This window comes from Notechis scutatus, chromosome Z (assembly GCF_049901735.1).
Source record: "Notechis scutatus isolate UNSWTSFEM ecotype Mainland chromosome Z, rNotScu1.2, whole genome shotgun sequence".
Classification (NCBI taxonomy): Eukaryota; Metazoa; Chordata; class Lepidosauria; order Squamata; family Elapidae; genus Notechis; species Notechis scutatus.
The window spans coordinates 97,499,342-97,522,006 of NC_142025.1; the positions used below are offsets into that span (position 1 = coordinate 97,499,342).

General features: G+C 35.9%; 1 protein-coding gene across 2 annotated transcripts in view; it reads left to right on the plus strand.

Moving 5' to 3' along the window:
* The window catches only part of KPNB1 (karyopherin subunit beta 1), a 49,673-nt gene that overhangs the window by 12,977 nt on the left and 14,031 nt on the right, over nucleotides 1-22,665 (plus strand). For both annotated transcript variants that reach the window (XM_026669805.2, XM_087947873.1), the window contains exons 6-14: nucleotides 7,048-7,107; nucleotides 7,762-7,851; nucleotides 8,254-8,364; nucleotides 12,308-12,409; nucleotides 13,744-13,968; nucleotides 17,912-18,103; nucleotides 18,791-18,921; nucleotides 21,544-21,691; nucleotides 22,175-22,246. In XM_026669805.2, coding sequence (XP_026525590.1) covers nucleotides 7,048-7,107; nucleotides 7,762-7,851; nucleotides 8,254-8,364; nucleotides 12,308-12,409; nucleotides 13,744-13,968; nucleotides 17,912-18,103; nucleotides 18,791-18,921; nucleotides 21,544-21,691; nucleotides 22,175-22,246 — 1,131 coding nt within the window. The remainder of the gene's footprint in view (nucleotides 1-7,047; nucleotides 7,108-7,761; nucleotides 7,852-8,253; nucleotides 8,365-12,307; nucleotides 12,410-13,743; nucleotides 13,969-17,911; nucleotides 18,104-18,790; nucleotides 18,922-21,543; nucleotides 21,692-22,174; nucleotides 22,247-22,665) is intronic.

The following is a 22,665-nucleotide window of genomic DNA, read 5'->3' on the forward strand; positions in this document are numbered from 1 at the left end:
TGCAACTCTTACACTGCAAAAACATATGGACGACACAACTCGATCAGGGCAAAGCAATAGACGCAATCTACATAGACTTCTGTAAAGCCTTTGATTCAGTGGTACACGACAAACTACTCCTAAAAATAAAATCCTATGGTATCTCTGGACAACTGCATAACTGGATAGAAGCATTCCTGGCAAACAGACAACAAATGGTCAAAATTGGGAGTGTCCTATCAAATTCTGTACCTGTCAACAGTGGTGTCCCCCAAGGCAGTGTTCTAGGACCAACTCTCTTCATACTCTACATAAATGACCTCTGTGATCATATTAAGAGCAACTGCGTTCTTTTCGCTGATGATGTAAAGCTGTTCAATACCACAGACAATACTGCTACCCTTCAAAAAGATCTTGACTATGTATCAGAATGGTCAAACAAATGGCAACTTCAAATCTCAACAAATAAATGCTCTGTCTTACATATTGGCAAAAAAAAATCAGAAAATAAAATACAAGCTGAATAGTCAAGATCTTGTTGATGATCCAAGCTCTGTAAAGGACCTTGGAATACTCACCTCTAATGATCTAAGTGCTAGAGCCCACTGCAACTACATAGCCAAAAAGGCATTAAGAGTTGTTAACCTAATCCTACGTAGCTTTTTCTCTGGTAATATCACACTACTAACCAGAGCATACAAAACATTTGCTAGACCAATACTCGAATACAGCTCATCAGTCTGGAACCCACATTACGTATCTGATATTAGCACAATTGAGAAAGTCCAGAAATATTTCACAAGAAGAGTTCTCCACTCCTCTACTCATTGTAGAATACCTTATGCCACCAGACTTGAAATTCTAGAACTAGAAAACCTTGAATTATGCCGTCTTCGGTCTGATTTAAGCATGGTATATAAAATCATACATTGCAATGTCCTTCCTGTCAATGAATACTTCAGCTTCAACCATAACAACACAAGAGCACACAATAGATACAAACTCAAGGTTAACCGCACCAAACTTGATTGCAGGAAATACGACTTCAGCAACAGTGATCAATGTCTGGAATACTCTACCCGACTCTGTAGTTTCTTCCCCAAACCCCAAAAACTTTAACCTTAGACCGTCTACTACCCTTTCCTAAGAGGTCTCTAGGGGGCGTGCATAAGCGCACCAACGTGCCTACCGTCCCTGTCCTATTGTTTCTTTTATTTTTCTTATATGTACCCATTTCATGTATTCATAACTATGTATACACTTATACTTATTATCTTGTAAACAATTGACAAATCAAATCAAATCAATAATAAATAAATAAATAAAAGCAGGTTTTGATGACTACCAATATAGAATAAAAATAGAATCGTGGAAATCTAGCAAGATTGAAGCTATTGTTTACTAAAGGGATTATTAATGCTTATATCAAATTTGCTAGCAAGCACTTGGAGGAATGTTCTATAAATACATATGCCACAAATGGAGTTCTTTATGTTATATTTGTGGGAAGATAAAAAGTATGAATTCTACAGAAGAATATCAGACTATCCATCAGCTTATTCTCAAGTACACATGGATGATGCAGCAAAATAATTATCCAGAACATACTAGCAAATCTATAGAAGAATGATTGAAGAAAAATAAATGTATTATTTTGGAATACAGATAGTCCTTGACTTATGAGCTGTCATTTAATGACTTTTGAATGACAGACCCCCAAAAAGATACTTATGACCCAGAATTGAAGTTCTGACAGCCAGGCATCTCATCTACGCTATAGTCATGTGATCACATTTTGGACTTTTAACAACTGGCCTGTATTTATAACTGCAGTGTCCTGCGGTCATGTAACTGAGTTATGTCTTTTGTTGGGACCATTGTTACTTGATGATCACGGTGATTCGCTTAACCATCACAAAAAAGGTCATAAAATTGAGTCAGTCATGTGATGACCCTCTTACTGGAATGACTTATGACCAGGACTAGTCAAGGACTACCTGTAGTGTGTCAGGATCACCCTAGAGCAGGGGGCTGCAACCTTAAACACTCAAAAAGCCATTTGGACCTGTTTCCCACAGAAAAGAAAACACTGGAAGCCACAAGACCCCAGTGGGCGTGGCCAACTCAATGTCACTCCCAGTCATACAACACCCCCCCAAGCCATGCCTACCCAGGTTTTGTGGCTCCTGGTATTTTCTTTTTTCTGGGAAACAACTCTCTCGCTCGCTCTCTCCCTCCCTCCCTCCCCCTCCCTCTCCCCTCTCATCTCTTTGTTTCTCTTCCTCATCTCTTTCTCCCTTTCTCTTTCTGTCTCTCTCTTTCTCCCTCTCTTTCTTCCCCCATCACTCTTTTGTATTTGTGTGTGTGTGTGTTCCCTCTTGAACCATTTCCAAAAACAGGCAAGGTTGGGGTTGTTGTTTCCCCCCCCCTGATGTTCTTTCTTCTTTGATTGTTTTTTACCATATGATTTAAATCGAGTTATTTCAGGTTCCCAGATAAATGAAGCTCTTTCATCCCCCTGCTGTGGCTTCTTGTCTGCTGAATCCACCACTGGCTGGCCCCGCCCCTCGCCCTCACCTCCCACTCTTTGAGAAGAGAAGGGAAGAGCAACAGCAGCGGATGGAGACTTGCTCTGTATTCCAGAGCGGGAGCAAAGTGCCCCTCTACTTGTCTCTTCTTTGATCCTTGTTGGTTTTGTGTACACCTCGGCCGCTGGGGGAGACGCATGACTTTCCACCCCGAGACATTGGCTGGGCTGGCTGCAGCCAATGCTCTGCATCGTAATGGGCTCCAGGAGGAGGAGGGGGGATGCTGTCTCCTCATTGTGAAATTTGCTAAGTTTAAGTGTGTTGCACAAGGTGCTGCAATAGCTCAAGTGAGCAGGCCATGGAGGCAATGAGAGGAATATGGGGAGATGCGTGTCTTTCTGCCCCAAGACACTGATGCTGCTGCTCTCGCCGCCTCCATGGCCTGCGCGTTGCTTTTGCAGCATCCTGCGCAGCACACTTAAACTTAGCACGCTTCACAATGGGGAGACGGCGTCCACTCCTCTTGGAGCCCATTACAATGCAGCGCATTGGCTGCAGCCAGCCCAGCTAGTATCTTGGGGTGGAGAAAAGTCACGCGTCTCCCCCAGCGGCCGAGGTGCACACAGCACCAACAAGAGCCGAAAAAAGAGGCATGTAGAGGTCCCGCTCTGGAATACAGAGCAGGTCTCCATCCGCCGCCTTCGCCCTTCCCTTCTCAGGGCAGGCAAGGAGTGGGTGGGAGGGGTGGGGCCAGCCAGTGATGAGCTCATCCAACAGGAAGCCTCAGGAGAGGGCCCAAAGAGCAGCATGCGGCTCTGGAGCCACACATTGCTAACCCCCACTCTCGAGCCTAAAACAAGTTTGTGCTAAAAAAAACTCCTAAGCATTAGTAAATTGAAGCAATTTGCCACGGAAGAGTGGGTCACAGTTCCTATACAGTAATATGAACACCATTAATGGGAAGTGTTTGCTTCCAAGTATTTGGCTTTACTTTTTTATATTGATACATTATTTATTGGATGAAATGGTTGATGAAATAAGTGAAACAGGGCTCCAAAACGTGTTATTTTATTCACTCAAAACCTACATGATATAGTTACATGGCTCATTGATAAAAATATGCAAAACACCAGAAACACTAAAAAAAGGAATGAATACTTTTTCACTAACTATTGTTACAGATAAAGACAGAACATTTTATGAGACACTTACAAGCCTTTCTCTAGGTTTGCTTCTAGTAAGATATTTTTTAAAATCATGTCATGAATCTATCAAATGAACCTGAACCTATATAAAAATGGTTCTGATCTTGCAGTGAGAGGCATTGTGTGCTTCTTTCTGAAAGTTTATGAAGATATATTTACCACAGTATAATTTACAAGTCTAGGAAGAAATGTTGATAAGATAAGCAGGTTGTTTTTTTTTTTTTTAACTCATCGCTCCCCTTTTATTTTTGTCCTGTGCAACTATGAGTTATTGTTGTTGGTTTTTTTTTTTTAAACAAGTTTTATTAATTTTTAAAACACACAAATTATCATTATTCATTACATGTTTAAACCTTTTTTCATTGTAAATTTAACAAGTCAGATAAATTATGATTCTGTTTTAAACCATTTCCATATAACATACCAAAACCTCTTATTCAATTTATCTTTACTTCTCTTTACTCTTATTCAATATCATTATTATTATTTCATCTATTTCTTTCTGACTTAGTTACCATTATTCTCATTCTATATTTCTACAAGTTTTTACTAATTCTCCCCCAAAAAAACATATACACACAACACACAAAACATAAAAAAAATCTTTTTGGAAAGTAACTTGGACCCAGGTGTCTCTCTCTTCATGGACTTCAATTATATTCATGCTCATCTTACATATCATTACTTATTTTATTTACCATTCTAAGCCTTCTATATTAACTTCTCCACATATTTCACCCTTCTTAATTCTATCTTAATTAATCATCTTAGTTTAAATCATTATATTTGTATCTTTTGTCCATTTTTTATCATCCCTTTGTCTCATTCCTTATAAAAAAGAAGAAAATAAATTTCTCCTGAAATCATTAATCAGAGTATGATGCCTTTCTATCTCCCCCCTAAGTTAGTCAAATTAATCTTTAAAATAATATCCAATACCCAATCCGATTTTGCTTGGTACATTCTATCTAACTAATACATCCAAAATAATTAAGTACATACCGTAATTAGACGATAAATCCAAATATTAAAAAAAGATACTATAATAAAAATTTTATAATAACATCAATACCATAATCTTATTAAACTCTTTAATTAAAACAGTATTCTAAACCTCCCCTATTATTAAATTTTAAAGCCAATCATTTTTAAACATTTTAACATTTTAATCTCTTATCAACTCTTAAACCATTACAATACTACCATCTCATCTTATGTACCTTGCAAAATCTTTTTTTTTTTAAAAAAATTATACTTTATCCGTTATCCATAAAAATTTCTTTTTTCCATTTAATTTCAAAACATTGTAGCTTTTCTCCACCTTTTCCCTTTCTTTCTTCTCCCAACAAACCTTTCTACCCCCCTTCTTCTAACCTCTGCCTTACCGGCTTCCCTTCTCTGTCGTATTCCTTTTCCCTTTTGTTTACTATCATCATATTGGTTTTGCACCTTATTTTTCCCTTTCTTAAATGTTTTTTAGATCTTAAGTCCTTTAGTTTTCTTCTTTTCTCTCTTCCTTCTTTCTTGATCAAATTCTGAGATTCATTAAAAATGGCTCCTTCCTTTCTTTCTTGTTCCTCTGCTGTCTTCATCTGTTGTAATGTTTGTTGATAGTTAGTAAGCGCCATTTCTAAAAAAAAGGAAAGCTTCTTCCACACCATCTTTACCATTTTTTTTTGCTTGTTCATATTCTTTTCTTAGTTCCTCAACAGAAAGAGCCATTATAAATCTTTTCTTTTCTTTTCCCCTTCTTTCTTCTTACAACAACCAGAATATTCAAAAGAAAATAAAAAAAATAAAACAGTCCCAAAGTTATCAGTCAGTCCAAACCAAGGCAGAGTTCTCACTTTCTCCTTCTGGGGTAATATCAATCAAAGAGAAAGAAAGTCCAAATCTGTTTAAAATCTTATTGCAATATCTTCTAGTCTTCAAATCCTTAAGGCATCTGCTCCAACAAAGTCTTAGCATACAAATATTTTCTTTTTAATCCTCTCTCTTCCCACTCATCGCTTAAAACCAATTTTCACCTAAAAAAATAGGTTTCTTAATATCCAGTTATTTATTCCGTGAGGAAAAGAGGGAAAGCTATCCTTTCAGCACCATCAAACAGCCGCTTTTTCCCTCTTCTGGCAGGTATTATTCAGAAAGTCATACTTTTCAGGAATTTTATTAAATATGTCTTAGAGTCCTAGGAGCCAAGAAAAACTTTCTCCTCTCAAGCACTTTCTCCACTTCCTCCTGCGCATTCTTACCCGGCTGCCAGCTTCTTTGTGGCGGCCATTACGGACCGCCGCTGCACCGTCCTGGGAAAAGGGGGTTCTGCCGGCCGGGAGGGGTCTGCAACACCCCACACCCTTCTCCGGATCCCCTACCTTCAGCTGCCCCTGCAGGGCAGCTAGCTCCCGTACCCGTCTGGGTCGGAGCCCCAGAAGCGGCTAGCGCGGCAGGGATCGCGCAGCTTCGCAAATCCTGCCGCTCGCGAAAGCCGACAAACCGGAAATCCCCAAGATAAGCAGGTTGTTTTGAGTTGCAGGGAATTTCAGTTGTTGTCTTCCTTTTGGATTTAGTTTCTGTTTTATCATTAATATACTGCTAAGGAAACAAAAATATGAATGAAAACAAATGTTCAAGTAAATGAAAGATGAAATAAAATATCTTGACTGTCTAATGCAAGGTTGTCAAACTTAAGGCCTGGGGGCCCGCAGATGCTAAGATCTGGCCCAAGGGGCCAGCTTGGAAAAAGCGAAAGACTGGTCCGTGGTGCCTCTGCCAGCGAAACTGGAGCTCGGGAGGGCCACATGTGGCCCTCCTGAGCTCTGTTTTTGTTGGCAGAGGGTGGCAAGTATCCCAGCCTAAAACATCTTGCAAGGAATGTGCATGTCCCCCTGAGCTCCATTTTTGCTGGCAGAGGGTTGCAAGAGGCCAACACAGCTGAAAATGGAGCTCAGGAGCCTGTTTGCACTGGGAGGCACACCTGACTGATGTCATGTTGGCCACACCTACCCTGGCCACACCCACCCCAGCCACCCAAGATCACACACAATTCTGATTTATATGGAAGATGCTTCATGTATTCCTCAATCAAATATTTGAAAAGGTTATTTTACATTGCATTTGCTTGGTAAAATAAAGTTGTGTGTTAAATTTGAATCATTGAGAAATTCTGTATGATTATTAGGAGTCGAAACCAGCTTGATAGCACATAATCCAAATCAAATAATTGATTACCAGAGGATTCTAGCATGACTATATTTTATTTACCTGTATTTTAATTTGAAGTATATTTTGTAACTTTTGGACCTAATTGTATTTTTCTTTCTATTCAAAAATTCCAGTCTGAAAGGCACTTTATCATGCAAGTAGTCTGTGAAGCGACACAGTGTTCTGATACAAGGGTAAGCCTGAAATACTTTTCCAGAGGTTTCAATGTACGAAAAGTATAAAGCTGTTTCCAAAAATAGGATGACAAAGGCTGTAAACATTCTTCACCAAATGTTTTATACAATGTTATCAATACATTCGTTGGTTTCTGGATTTATATAAAAATAAAACCAACGATAGATGTCTGTCCCAAAAAGATTAACATCAGACAAAGGGAGTGACATAGGGAGTGACACAATATGAAAGTAAAGAGATTTGTTTTGTATCTTCAGTTTAGTTATAATCAGAGTGAAAAATGAGTAATTATGTGCATTACATAGGTGGCTAGGGTTTTGAGGTGGTCTTTAATCAAATAAAAGGGGTGGCATGATAAGCGATGCGTGAAGCTAGTTTAGTAAAAGAAAAACAATATAAGAAAGGAACTTGCTTTTTATAGGTAAAAATATAGATTTGTTGCTATAATATTGTCAGAAATAGTATTGTTTCTGAGCTCAGTGCTTTGTAGTTCTTTTCCCATTTTTCATTATCTGTAATTTTAAAATTAGGAATAAACTCTAAAATATTTGGTTAAAGTAATTTGAATACTAGGTTTATTTCATTCATGTAGCAGATGAGTCATTGGTGTTTTCCTCTTTGCCTAGAACTTATTCTTTTGCTTTTATATTTAGGTGCGAGTAGCTGCCTTACAGAACTTGGTGAAGATTATGTCCCTTTATTATCAATACATGGAAACATACATGGGTCCTGCACTTTTTGCTGTGAGTATTCACAAGTGGGATTTGAGATTAAATATTTATGTTCAGTTCAGTTCAATTCAGTTTATTACAGTCATAGACCAGGTTCGACACCAAGTACCACATCATGGACTTCTACTTGCCCCAGCTCTTGTCAACTTAGCAGTTAAAAAGCATGTAAATGCAAGTCGATAAATAAGTCTCACTTCAGTGGGAAAGTAAGAGTGTTCCATGCACCTTTGGCATATAGTCATGCCAACCACATGACCATGGAAATGATGGCTCTTTGGCTGTTAATCGGACATAAGCATTGCCCACTAGAGTCAGCAGAGGAAACCTTTACCTTTTTAAATTTATGTGCTTTAAATTACTATTCTTTGGTGGAGCAGAAAATACTGGTTTAATGTTGCTTTTGTTTTTCTAAAGATCACAATTGAAGCCATGAAAAGTGATATTGATGAAGTGGCTCTACAAGGTATAGAGTTCTGGTCAAATGTCTGTGATGAAGAAATGGACCTGGCTATAGAAGCTTCAGAAGTAAGTTAAAGAGTTGCAAATATTGTATTTTCTGACTCTACTAATTATGACAATTCTGTTTTACAAAAATCTTTGGTCTATGATGAAACATCATGCACCACGCTGACTTAAGTGATGCATACATCTATAAAACTTGAGACCCAAGGTTGCTAACTGAGAGAATTTTTTTTTGCATTGGGATGTATATTTGAAAAAATTATAGACATACTTTTATATATGTAAGCAATATAATAGCACTCTATTTCTGCTGTATTCAACTTTTACTCCTGATTGGTTCACATCTGAGAGTTGTGCACCAGTTGCTACGTTACAAATATTTCTTGCAACACAGCACATACTACCTGGAGCTTTGTATCAGCGTTTGCAAATCTTTAAAAATTTTAATCAATTTCTTGTTTTCAGTAAACATATATTTATTCAAAATTATCTTAATTATTGGCTACGTGCTGCAGTTCACTTGATTTTTAAAAAAATCAAACATACTCATGATATTTGATAGATTACTTTTCAAACATGTACTTCATATAGGATTTAGTAAAAATAATTTAGGTTTCAAACAAGCAGAATAGTATTGCCTGCTCACAAAACATACATGCTCATATTCTTTTTTTTTTTTTTTAAACAAGTTTTATTAATTTTCAAAACACACAAGTCATCATTATCCATTACACGTTTAAACCTTTTTCCATTATAAATTTAACAAGTCAGATAAACTATAATTCTGTTTTAAACCATTTCCATATAAACATACAAAACCTCTTATCCAATTTCCCTTTATTTCTCTTTACTCTTATTCAATTTTATTATTATTATTTCATCTATTTCTTTCTGACTTAGTTACCATTATTCTCATTCTATATTTCTACAAGGTTTTATTAATTCTCCCCAAAAAAACCAACATATACACACAACACACAAAACATAAAAAGATCTTTTGGAAAGTAACTTGGACCCAGGTATCTCTCTTTTCATGGACTTCAATTATATTCAGGCTCATCTTACATATCATTACTTATTTTATTTACCATTCTAAGTCTTCTATATTAACTTCTCCACATATTTCACTCTTCTTAATTCTATCTTAATTAATCATCTTAATTTGAGTCATTATATTTATATCTTTTGTCCATTCTCTATTGTACCTTTGTCTCATTCCTTTTTAAAAAGAAAGAAATTTCTCCTGAAATCACTAATCAGAGTATGATGCCTTTCTATCTCCCCACTAAATTAATCAAATTAATCTTTAAAATACCCAATCTGATTTTGCTTGGTACATTCTAACTGAATAATACATCTAAAACAATTAAATACATAGTTAAACAATAGATTTAAATATTAAAAACAAAATACTATAATGAAAGTTTTATAATAACATCAATACCATAATCTTAATAAACTCTTTAATTAAAGTTTAATATTCTAAATCTCCCCTCATATTATATTTTCAAACCAATCATTATTAACATTCCAACATTTTAATCTCTTATCAACTCTCAGGCCATTTAAATTTTCTATTTCTGATACAATATTACAATATCATCTTATGTACCTTGCAAAATCTCTTTGAAGAAATTATACTTATCCTTTATCCCTAAAAAAAAATTTCTTTTTTCTCATTTAATTTCAAAACTTTGTAGCTTTTCTCCACCTTTTCTCTTTCTTTCTTCCCCCAACAAACCTTTCTAGCCCCCTTCTAGCCTCTGCCTTACTGGCTTCCCTTCTCTGTCGTATTCCTCTTCCCTTTTGTTTACCATCCTTATATTGATTTTGCACCTTGTTTTTCCCTTTCTTAAATGTTTTTTTAAATCTTAAGTCCTTTATTTCTCTTCTTTTTCCTCTTCCTTCCCTCTTGGTCGAGTTCTGAGATTTATTAAAGATGGCTTCCTCTCTTTGTTCTTCTTCTACTGTCTTCATCTGTTGCAATGTTTGTTGATAGTTAATAAGCGCCATTTCTAAAAAAGGAAGGCTTCTTTCAAACCAGCTTTACCATTTTGTTTTGCTTGCTCATAATCTTTTCTCAGTTCCTCGATAGAAGAAGCCATTATAAATCTTTTCTTTTCTTTTCTCTTACAACAGCCAGAATATTCCAAAGGAAAAATAAGACAATCCCAAAGTTTTCAGTCAGTCCAAACCAGGACAGAGTTCCCACTCTCTCCTCCTGGGGTAGTATCAATTAGAAAAAAAGAAAGTCCAAATCTGTTTCTTAAAATCTTATTGCAATATATTTTAGTCTTTCAATCCTTAAGGCATCTCCTCCAACAAGATCTTAGCATACAAATATTTTTTTTTTAGTCCTCTCTTTTCCCACTCATCGCTTAGAGCCAGTTTTCACCTAAAAAAAATAGGTTTCTTAATGTTCACTTTTTATTCCGTAAAAAAAGAGAGTAAGCTATCCTTTCAGCACCATTAAATTGCCGCTTTTTTCCTCTTCTCGAAGGTATCATTCAGAAAGTCATACTTTTCAGGAATTTTGTTAAATATGTCTTAGAGTCCTAGGAACCAAGAAAGACTTTCTCCTCTCAAGCACTTTCTCCACTTCCTCCTGCGCATTCTTACCCGGCTGCCAGCTTCTTTGTGGCGGCCATTACGGACCGCCGCTACACCGTCCTGGGAAAAGGGGGTTCTGCCGGCCGGGAGGGGGTCTGCAACACCCCAAACCCTTCTCCGGATCCCCTACCTTCAGCTGCCCCTGCAGGGCAGCCTAGCTCCGTACCCGTCTGGGTCGGAGCCCCAAAACGGCTAGCGCGGCAGGGATCGCGCAGCCGCAAATCCCTGCCGCTCGCGAAGCCGACAAACCGGAAACCCCATACATGCTCATATTCTTATCCCCAACTACATACCATATTTTTCGGTGTATAAGACACACTTCTTCCCCCGCCCCCAAAAGTGGGTGGAAATGTCTGTGTCTTACACAGCAAATGTTGCCAAAGCCCCGCCCATCCGGTGGTCCCTTTGGTCTCTGCCTCCGAGCAATTTGCCTCCTTACAGCAAACAGCCTGGTCAGCTTTAGCACAAGCAGCTGATTGTCAGTTGGATTGGCCTGACGATCAACTGTTTCAGGCTGCAGGGATTGCCATCGCCTATTGCTGCATCCGCATGCCCCATTTTCAGCCTCCACATCCTGTATTCAGCTTCCACACTTCCTCTTTTCAGCCTCCACACATTCCATTTTTGGCCCGTTCCAGGCGATATTGATCGGAATCAATTGGATTGATATAGGAGATTATAGAAATGGAATAAATAAATATATAAAATAAACATACTTCTCCATTCTGTCACATTCATTTTAATCTAAACTATTTCATAATTTAAATGTTTGATTTACTTTGGTAGATGTATCGTATTTAGCCCTTTTCCCATCAAAATATTTTTTTCATCAAGCTTATTACACATTTTATTTTAATCCTAGTTGTTTCTTCTTTGACTATATGTTTGCAACTGTCTGCATATAATTTCTAATTGTTTGTTTAATGCCTTTTCGCTTCATCTACAGGCTCTTTCATAATTCCATCAAATATTCTTCTTTATACTATCTATTAACATAACTTTACACATTGGAACCATTTTTATTTTTTCTGTATTTTTTGTACCACCCTTATATTCTTCTCTAATTCTCTCAATCGTATAGGGATAAGTTTATGACTTTGAATTAGAATGGTTGAATTTATTCTTAGTGATCAAATGGAGATAACGATTCATGAAACTTTGGTCAATAATGCTATCGTAAATAATCAAGTTAATGTAATAATTGTTTATGTTATCCATTACCCATTTATTCATGTATTTGCATATATACTAAATATACGTTAGCAATCAACCTTGCAGTATAACGTTATTCTCATGAGATTTTCAAAGGAAAATGTACGTATCTCAGTTCAGATAGGGAAGGGGCACAAATACATGTTTAGCTCAAATTAAGACATTTGTATTACTTCTTTCATAGGCAGCAGAACAAGGACGACCTCCAGAGCATACTAGTAAATTCTATGCCAAGGGTGCTCTCCAGTATCTAGTCCCAATTCTGACACAAACATTGACAAAACAGGTAAATAATGTATATGAATATAATGTATATTATAATGTATATTTCTCCAATATACTGGTCATCCTTGGGATTGGCACGTCTGTTGCTTTGTGATGCATCAAGTGTGTGTGTGTGTGTGTGTGTGTGTGTGTGTGTGTGTGCATACAAACAAACACACAATATATAACAGATTTACAGCCACACTTCTGCCATGGTTGTTAAGCAAGACCTCATGTGATTGCTTCTTCATTGACTATGCCTGTTGGAAGCTGGTTGTGAAGCCTGCATATGGTAACCATTTGACTGTGAGAAACTGCAAAGTTGTAAACACTTGCCAGTTATGAAGCATCTGAATTTCAATCAGGTGATACCAGGAAAGGTAAAGTTACCTTTTCAGTGTTAATGATGTCATTAACTAAAGTACTATCTATAGTTTCAAGGCCTATAGTTTTCATCAGCTTGGTATCCTGCATTGAAAATCATCTAGTATATTTTATTGTTTGGTCTGGTTTTACAGATAGGTAGTTAAAATCTTGGAAGACATCAGGGCTGGGGAAGACTGGCATAGTAATTATTGTGAAAAAATTAAGAACAAGCCTAAAATATCCTGGTCCTGCAGAAAGAAACCGTGTTCTAATTTCAGATAATTTTTGGTTTAGTCTATAACTTTAATGCAAAAAGATTATGAAATATTTGTGGTAATCCTGTAGAGATTGCATTCATTCATGCATTGACAGTGCATTATAATAAGAATTACGCACTTCCAATTTATGAATGAATGCAATCCTTTGTTCATAGCCATATGTAGTATTCCAAAATTATTGCATACTGTCTGTTGTTCAATTGGAGACAGGTGCTTGAAGAAGTACTCTTCCCTGAAAAAAGCTAAAAGGTGTTTCCTGTTTCCCTTCCTGATTCCCTTTGAAATTATTTTTTTATCACTCTCTATAATTTAAAAAGCATTATTTTGACAAACTATACCAATTTAATACTATTGTGGCTACACTGAAGCTGCAGCTGTTGATGTTTCTGTTAATCTTGCGCCAAATTATATTCATCTCTATTGTATCATTCTTATCACTTTGCTTTTAAAGGAATTATTCAGTTATCTACCTGTCATTACATTGTCTCTCAGATCACTATCTTATTACTGAGTTTTTGGCAAATGTTGGGATGGTATTCAAAATCTGACAACTTTTTCCTAATTTGCAAAGTATTGAATTGTTATGAGATTGTCAAATACTTTGACAAATCAATGTTCCTACCCGAAATCTAATCAAATTTATTATAAAATGACATTTAGACATTTAAAATATAATCCTGAATACGATTTCTTCCCATTTCCCCCCACTTAGGATGAGAATGATGATGATGATGACTGGAATCCCTGTAAAGCAGCTGGGGTCTGCTTGATGCTTCTGGCAACCTGTTGTGAGGATGACATTGTACCTCATGTTTTGCCCTTCATTAAAGAACACATTAAAAATATAGATTGGCGATATCGAGATGCTGCTGTCATGGCATTCGGATGTATTTTAGAAGGCCCAGAACCAAACCAGTTAAAACCTCTTGTCATTCAGGTGAGAGAGGCTTGTGCTAAAAATATGAGTCCATTTCTTTTGAAATGAAGGCTTGCAAACTAGATAACTATTTGTAATTATATTAATTATGTCTCTTTTTGATTTAAAATTATTTCATAATATTCTGAGAATATCAGTTTCATTAGGAATAAAGTAAAGACCAGGTATGTACTCGACATTATGTTGAATTGACCCTAAGGCCAAAATGAATTTATCTTAAATATACTACACATTTAATTTGGTATCATTTTGATCAAATGAGTACGTGCCACAATCACAATACTGTTGGTGCAACCATTGTTTGGTACAAAAGGTCTGAAAGTCTTGTAGCATAATATATTGCTCTGGTACTACAAAGTGACAGGAGCCTTTAAGAAAGGCTCCATTCCACTTTCCTTCTAGAAAAGGACACCATGACAAGAAAACACAACTGTTATAATTATATTCTGCTTTAATTGCTTGTGATCGGAAAAGTGAATGGGTTCCTCTGCCTTCTGCAGTGATTTTGAGGAGTAAGTGATGGGGAGATAGTTTATCCCATGTCTAGCAAAGCACCATATTTGAAGAACATATTTTTATTGGCTGAAATATTGGCAAATCATATCAGATTCTGATATCACTTTATAAATACAGAACAACTTACTTGTAGTAATTCTTACATATTCTGTGTTAGAAGACTAAAATCTGTGTTTGTCTTTCATTTTGACAACTGCCAATTGAGGGACAAAAGATTCAGAACTAGCGCAAAGCAATATTGGTGCAGTATAGATGAACTATATTTTTCCTGCACTTTTGTGATACAGTACAGTAATTCAAAACAGTCTATACAATTAAATTTCTCCTAGATCCTGTGATTTAAACTGAAAGGCATTGGCACATCAGACTTACTTTACAGTTATTTTCAGTTAATTTTGTGCCTAGTTCAAGGGATTAGTGATTGCCTTTAAAATACTATATTGGCTTGAATTGAATCAAAGATCTGAAAAGAGCCGTTTTCATTTGTGATCCAGTTTGCATCCTAAGATTTGTGAAAAGGATTTCTTTTTAAAAAAAATTAAATCAAAATGATGCAAAGACTTGGCATCTGTAAGTGGACAAAGAAATTACAAAAGTTATACAATTAGTACTCAGTGCATTGGTGCTGACAAATTAACCAGAAAAAAGAAAATACTTGAAATTTTTAACAATAAACAAAAATATTTTTAGAGATCTTTTTGAAGAGTGCCAGAGTTTCCACCATTTAAAACATTACAGATAAATATTTAATTTCTAACTTCATTGTTGTACTCTGGTATATATTTGTACTTCTTATTTCAGCTCCTCTTTTTCCCTTTTAAAATGTGCTCTAAAAACTTTAAAGAATATACTCCAAATGCTTAAATTTGTCTAATTACATTGCCTCATTTAGATCTATTCACAGTAATGAAAAAGCAACTTTACCAACTCCTTGCATTTACTATAAAGGAAAGGAAAGCTGAAGACTATTTCAGTTTCTCTTAGTAACTGCTTCGCTTAACAACCAAGTTCCCAGTCTTAACTGCAGTTGCTAAATAAAATGCAGTATGTAATATATATCGAAGCCATTCTTGTTTAAATTGTCAAATTTCTGTTATGAATATATGCTGGTAATTTTGCAATTACTGTACATTCTGCACATTACGTCTGATATCAGTAACATATCAGAAAATAAACATTTTCTGGTACTATGTTAAGTTTGCCATTGCAACAATGAACTTAAGTAATTTCATATATGTATACATACACTGCACAATTAGATAAGTTGTGTTTTAGAGGATTAATTTCATTATTGAACAATTACAGTGCTCTTTGTCAATCCAAATCTTAATAAACCTCAAAACTGAATATTTAAGAAATCAAAATGAAGTTTTGGCTTTTTTAGGAGAATATATGTGCACAGTTATTGGGCAACTATTAATGTGCAGAATTATTATGCAACTAAATGGAAAATGAAAATTTTCCCATCTCATTTATTTGCATCTGAGAATAATAAACAACTCAAAATGTACAAATAAAAATGTACAAGATTCTTTATCAATGACCAACATAGCCACCCTTCTTTTCAATAACGGTCATAAGCCTTCCATTCATGGAATCTGTCAATTTCTTGATCTGTTGACGATCAATTTTTTGTGCAGTAGCAACCACAGCTTACCAGGCACTGTTAAGAGAAGTGTACCGATTTTCTTAAATTTCCCATTTAAGCAGGGCCCACAAGTTCTCAATAGAGTTTAGGTCAGGTAAGGAAGGGGGCCATGTCATTATTCTTTCATCTTTAAGGCTTTTATTGGCTAGCCACTCAGTGGAGTACTTTGATATATACGATGAAGCACTGTCCTGCATTAAAACATGATCTTGAAAGATGCAGACTTTTTCCCCATACCACTTCTTGAAGAAAGTGTCTTCTAAAAACTAGCAGTAGGTTTGGGAATCAATTTTGAGTCCATCTTCAACCTGAAAAGGTCCAATTATTACTCATCTTGAATAATACCAGCCCATACCAATACCCCACCTCCACCTTGTTGGCGTCTGTGTCAAAATGGAGCTCTGTGCCCATCACTGATCCTGCCATGGGCCCATCCATCTGGCCTGTCAAGAGTCACTATCATTTCATCAGTCCATAAAACCTAATCTGTCTTCAGATATTTCTGGGCCCAATCTTGCCGTTTCAACTTAAGTGTGTCATTCAGTAGTGATTGGGCTTCAGAATTCCTTACCTTGGCCATGTCTCTGAATAGTGAACACCTTATACTTCTGGGCACTCCAGATAGGTTGCAGTTCTGGAATACAATAGCACTAAGGGATAATAATTCCTGGTAGATTCACATTTGATTCCTCTCCAATTTTTAGCACTTAATATGCACCTTTTTCTCAACACATTTTATGCAACCCTGTTGACCATTTGCAACAAAATGCGTGAAGGTTCTGTGACCATGTCCCAATATCTTCACAATTTCAAGAGTGCTGCATCCTTCTGAAAGATATTTTGCAATTTTTGACTTTTCAGATTCAGATTTTTGGCCCATTTTGCCTGAGGGAAAAATACTGCCTAATAATTATGCATACTTTAATATAGGGTGTTCATCTCCTTAGGCCACACCCTCATTATACAAATATACATCACCTAATATGCTTATATCCACTAAGCATTCAGAGGTGGAAATATGTATTAAAATGATATGGTCAAAATACTTTCTTGCCTAATAATTGTGCACGTAGTGTATACACATGTATGTATGTAAGTAATAACTGCAGATTGGTCGGCACCTTGAAAGTCCTCCCTTTGCCATTTAACTTTCAACTTACTTTACCCTTGTTTTTACTATCTCCTTTTATTAAGGTTATAGGATATTATGTTTTTAACTATATCCTGCCCAGACTCTCTCTGGGTAAGTAAGTTGGGCAGTACCTAAATTTGAGAAATAAATAAATGTCCATAACATATAGTAAGAGCTTTTTCCCCCCTATAAGCTTTCATGTTTAATATGTCCAGTGTCTTCTCTCCCTACTTGCCCCCAGATATGCTTTCAGTTTGCTTGGTTATTAATAATTAATCCCAGTACCTGTGTATTACATGCTAATATTGTCAATGTTTTATTGTTTATTGTATAAGATTTATTAAATACTCTGCTAGTTTTATTGTGCATAAGATTTGCTAAATTGGCTCAAGTTTGCTTGTTCAATATTTGAATACTGAATGGCAAACAATGAACTTGAAATCTATGTGATATATTTCAGCTACAATGTTATATTATTCAGTATTTTGGAGTAACTGTATCTAATTATGTAACTATGCTTCCAAATAAGCCTGATTTACAACTTTTCTGGCCTGGGATCTAATTGAAGAACAGAAGGAGGCAGTTGGAAATACAAGGATTTTGAAAACTACTTTAGACAGATTGACAGTGGACCATTTTTCTCCTAGGCTATGCCTACTCTTATAGAATTAATGAAGGATCCCAGTGTTGTAGTCAGAGATACAACCGCCTGGACTGTGGGTCGGATCTGTGAGCTATTACCTGAGGCAGCCATAAATGATATTTATCTTGCACCATTGCTGCAGTGTCTAATTGAAGGCTTGAGTGCAGAGCCAAGAGTGGCCTCCAATGTATGCTGGGTAAGTGAGAATTCTTATTCTGAATAAACATTTGGGTGCTGGATAAATTAGAAAAATAAGGCTTGTTGTTTTGAATCTGTACTTGCTCTCAATGTACAGATAGTCCTCGACTTATGACCACAATTGGGACCTGAATTCTATTACTAAGCAACGTCATTAAGTATTTATGATTTTTCTTTTTGCCATGGTTAAGCAAATCACTAGTCATTAACCAACTCCCTCTGTCATTAAGCAAATTTGGCTTTCCCATTTATTTTGCTTGTCACTAGCTGTCTAGGAAGGTTGTATATGATGATCATGTGATTTAAGAACAATGCAAATATCGTAAATACATTCTGGTTGCCAAGTGTGCAAATTTTGATTATGTGACCATGAGGCATATAATAGTCATGCTACGTTTTTCAGCATCGTCGTAACTTCAAATGGTTGTTATATGAATGGTCATAAATGGAAGGTAATCTGTATAAAGTTACAGATAAAACCATTGTGCTAAGGAAAAAAATGTGATTGGACCTATTATTTGACTTTTTAATTTATCAAATAATAGAGTAAGAAGATGTTAAAGGTGCAAGGTTGAAGTCAACATTAGAAAATTTAATTTCTTGGGCTGAAAAACAGTAACTTACCAAAATAGGAAACTTCCTGAAATTGTCAACTTCTAAATTACTGACACCTAATATCTTTCAGGCGTTCTCTAGTTTGGCAGAGGCTGCTTATGAAGCTGCTGATGTGGCTGATGATCAAGAAGAGCCTGCAACATACTGCTTATCCTCATCCTTTGAATTAATTGTTCAAAAACTTTTAGAGACCACAGACAGGTAATTTAATAATTCTTTATCTATTCGACCATGTCTGAATGAACTTCACGAAATCCTCAAAATCTATTATCCTCAAAATAAAATCTCCACAACCTCTGAAGGGTAAGGTGTAATATCACTAGGTTGGTTTTGTAATTATTGGGAACCATTTACATGTATTATAATTCCACAAAATTGCAGAAAAGTTACAGACATGCAATTTTGGCACAAGCCATATTGTTGCAATGTGTATGAATAATATCCACTAAAACAGTAGAGTCGAAATAAAAAGTTCTGGAATATACTTGGAAGATCTAAGCCCGTGATGGCAAACCTATGGCATACGAGAGGTCGCCTGGAAGAGCCCCACTGCGCATGTGCACGCGCTCTCCACCAGCCAGCTGATTGTTGGGTATCTGCCGCACATGAGCGGGGGGAACGTATGTGTGGGAGATGGCCATGTGTGCATGCGCAGAGGCATCCTGCAAACATGGGGGGTCATGCGCACATGCACGGGGTTGCACACGCATTGTATTATGGGTGCCAGCACGTAAGCGCGCACACTTTCAGCACGTGACGTGGAAAAAGGTTAGCCATCACCGTTCTAAGCCTTTAACAAGAGAAGCAAAACATTATACAGAAGAGAAAATTTAAAAAAAAACATGCAAGTGTATTTAACACATAATTTACTTAGGTTGCATGGTTATGATCCTCTTCCAATAGAATATAGAACTTGGACAGAATTTTGGTGTTGTTTTTTTTCAGGATCAAGCATATGGAACAATAAAATATAAGCATTTTGAAAAATCTGCATTTAATCTCTGACTTTCAACATGACTAAATTTTGCAAAAAAATTAGCTGATTTTTTGACTAAATTTTGCAACAAAATGGAGCATGGAGCATGGAGCTATGTAGTATTAAAACAATTCATGTTTTAAGCAAGCTTTGCACCTTCTTGGAATCTTTCCCTTTTATATTTCAGTTTAAAATATCTATATCTAAAAACGATCTATAAGATGATTTGTCCTCTTTTTTATTACGAACTCCAATAACTATCATAGGTTAAAACTGAGAGACCAGTTTAGAATAAAATATGTAGCAGGGTTTTTATTTTGCCTAGATTTCATGATTTTCTTTCCAAAAAAAAAAAAGGCTCCTCTTCATTGGTTCCTTTCCACGCTCCCGACCTATCAGTAATATAGATCAAAGCAGTGAAAGTTCCTGATTATGAGCTTTGGTTTCATGGGAAAAACAGATATATATGCTTTTGAATCTAGGGTATGACATGTGGTGGTAGGTTTTACTTCTCATTTACAAAATACCAGGACAATTATTTTTAAAAAAACTATCATATCCAATGTAGAATTATTTAAATCACTATTGAATCTTATGTAAGTTATTTGACATAAGCTATTTATTTGCTTGACATATTTCCTGACTTGACTGCATTCATGCCCTGGTCAAGAGAATTTTGTTTTATTATTACTTAATGCTTATAGGTTGTAAATTTATACATACCTGGTTATTGCAACAAGAACTAATTTTGTTTCAGTAATATCCCTGCCTCCAAACTGAATCAAAGTAATTCAGATTCTGTCCTATGTTATCTAATTCTATAAGCTGACAGCCCTTTGAGAATACTCTTATTCCATCACTATTTGACATTTTGCAAGCAATTCTGCAATGTTTGTAGATAAACAATTTAATGTGATTTTATTATATTTCTGTGCTAGCTTTCAAGTTACTTTAAAATGCAATTACTGTACACGTATCCTTCACCTACCAAATTTTTGTTCATCAGTCATTCAAACTTACAACAGTGGTGAAAAAATAGCACATAACACTAAATACAGCCTGTTTATGACCTTTACAGTGTCCTTTGATCACTTGATCACCATTAAAGTCAGCATGTGTGTCATGTGCCTGATTCATAAACACATAAGCTGCTCATTTAACTATCTGCAATCCTCACTTGACAATGGTGACTGCCAAGACTGCTCTACTAAGCAACACATTGCACATTGCATCATCTCACTTAATAATGGCGATTTCTGTCAACCCAAGAACTGCCTGTACTATTAACTTGTTTTGCTGTAGAAGATCCTTCATATTCTAGATCTTGTCTTACTACTCAGTGTCTTATAAACTATTGAACTACTATGTTGGATCTGTGGTTAGATTTCCATATAACAATTAGTTTGGATACATTGGGATGCTGTAGCGTAAAATACATCACTCTGAAACAATAGGCACACATTTCTTGTGTCAGCTAAAGAAAAAATTGGACTTTTTCCAAATGTCTATGGAGATTCTCAGTCATCCAGATTATGGTTGTCCCAAAGGTGCTTTTTAAAGAGGCAACTGGACTTAATTTTTCTTTAAAGAGTCATCCATGCTTCTGCTCTGACTGGATGGTGGGGAATGAAAGGATTTATATTCTTTAAGGACAGCTGGTCATTTGCATTGTTTTAGGGAGTTGTTGAGGCCACTTTGTCTGTGTCCTCTGGGTCACTTGAATAGTCCAAATGGGTATGGAGCTTTCTTGGAACTGCTGAATGGATTGTGTTGGATAGTTCATTGGCATTTAATTGTGTCTGTGTACTAATATAATCTCACAATTCCTATTTGTATATTTTTTTTAGGCCTGATGGACATCAGAACAACTTAAGGAGTGCTGCATATGAAGCGCTGATGGAAATTGTGAAAAATAGTGCCAAAGACTGTTATCCTGCTGTTCAGAAGACAACTTTAGTTATCATGGAACGGCTGCAACAAGTGCTCCAAATGGAGGTTAGTTTGGAAATCTAAAAAAATGTGATAGTATTCCCCCAAATGTGTGATCTCTAAAAAGAAAAGCTTAACTTGGGGAGTTGTATATATATATATATTTCATGGAAGTTTTGCATGTTTTCTATGATTCATGTTAAATGGACTGACTGAGTCAAAATTGAAATTAAAATATTGATTGTATAAGAGATTTGTGGGCTAAGGATTGGGTGAGGGACACTGTTATCTATACTGGGGTTTTCCATTGCATGCACGTGCCTATGATCTGGTGATCATTGTTAGATTCTAATTAAACATAGTATAAGTTTTTAAACCTTCTCAGACTGAAAGATGGCCAATGAATATCCTTATTCAAATGCACACTTACAATCAGAATTTGTTCTGGTTGTAGGTCTTATTATTCCCAATCAACTTATATGTCAGATCTTCAATAGAGATAACAGTTTTAAAGAATATTTCAAATGCTAAACATTATTTTTTCTCCAGTCTCATATCCAGAGCACAAGTGACAGAATCCAGTTTAATGATCTTCAATCTTTACTTTGTGCTACGTTGCAGGTAAAAACTTAACATTTATTACTGATTATATAAGTGTTTACAGCTCTAAACTGTAAAGCATTCAGTATAAGGACTATAAGTAATATTTAGGAGAAAACAAATCTGTATTGAATTTTTTACAGATCAAGTGCCCTCTTGGTTCAAATTTGAATTTTTCTTTGCAATTTTTGAAAATCAATGGTATATAGAAAAAGAAAGTAATACATTGGTGCGTTGTTTAAGACAAGAAATAATCTCACCAACTGGTCCCAGAAGTAGTATTGTCAAAGAAAGAGATGGAATCTTACTAATTTAGCAGATGCCCAGCTAAAGTTAACTATCATTGTTCCATTGTATTTTGCTAAATAGGTATAAAGAAATTAGTACCTATTTCTAGACTAAATTAGCATCTAGAGGAGAATATCTATCCAGATAAGAGA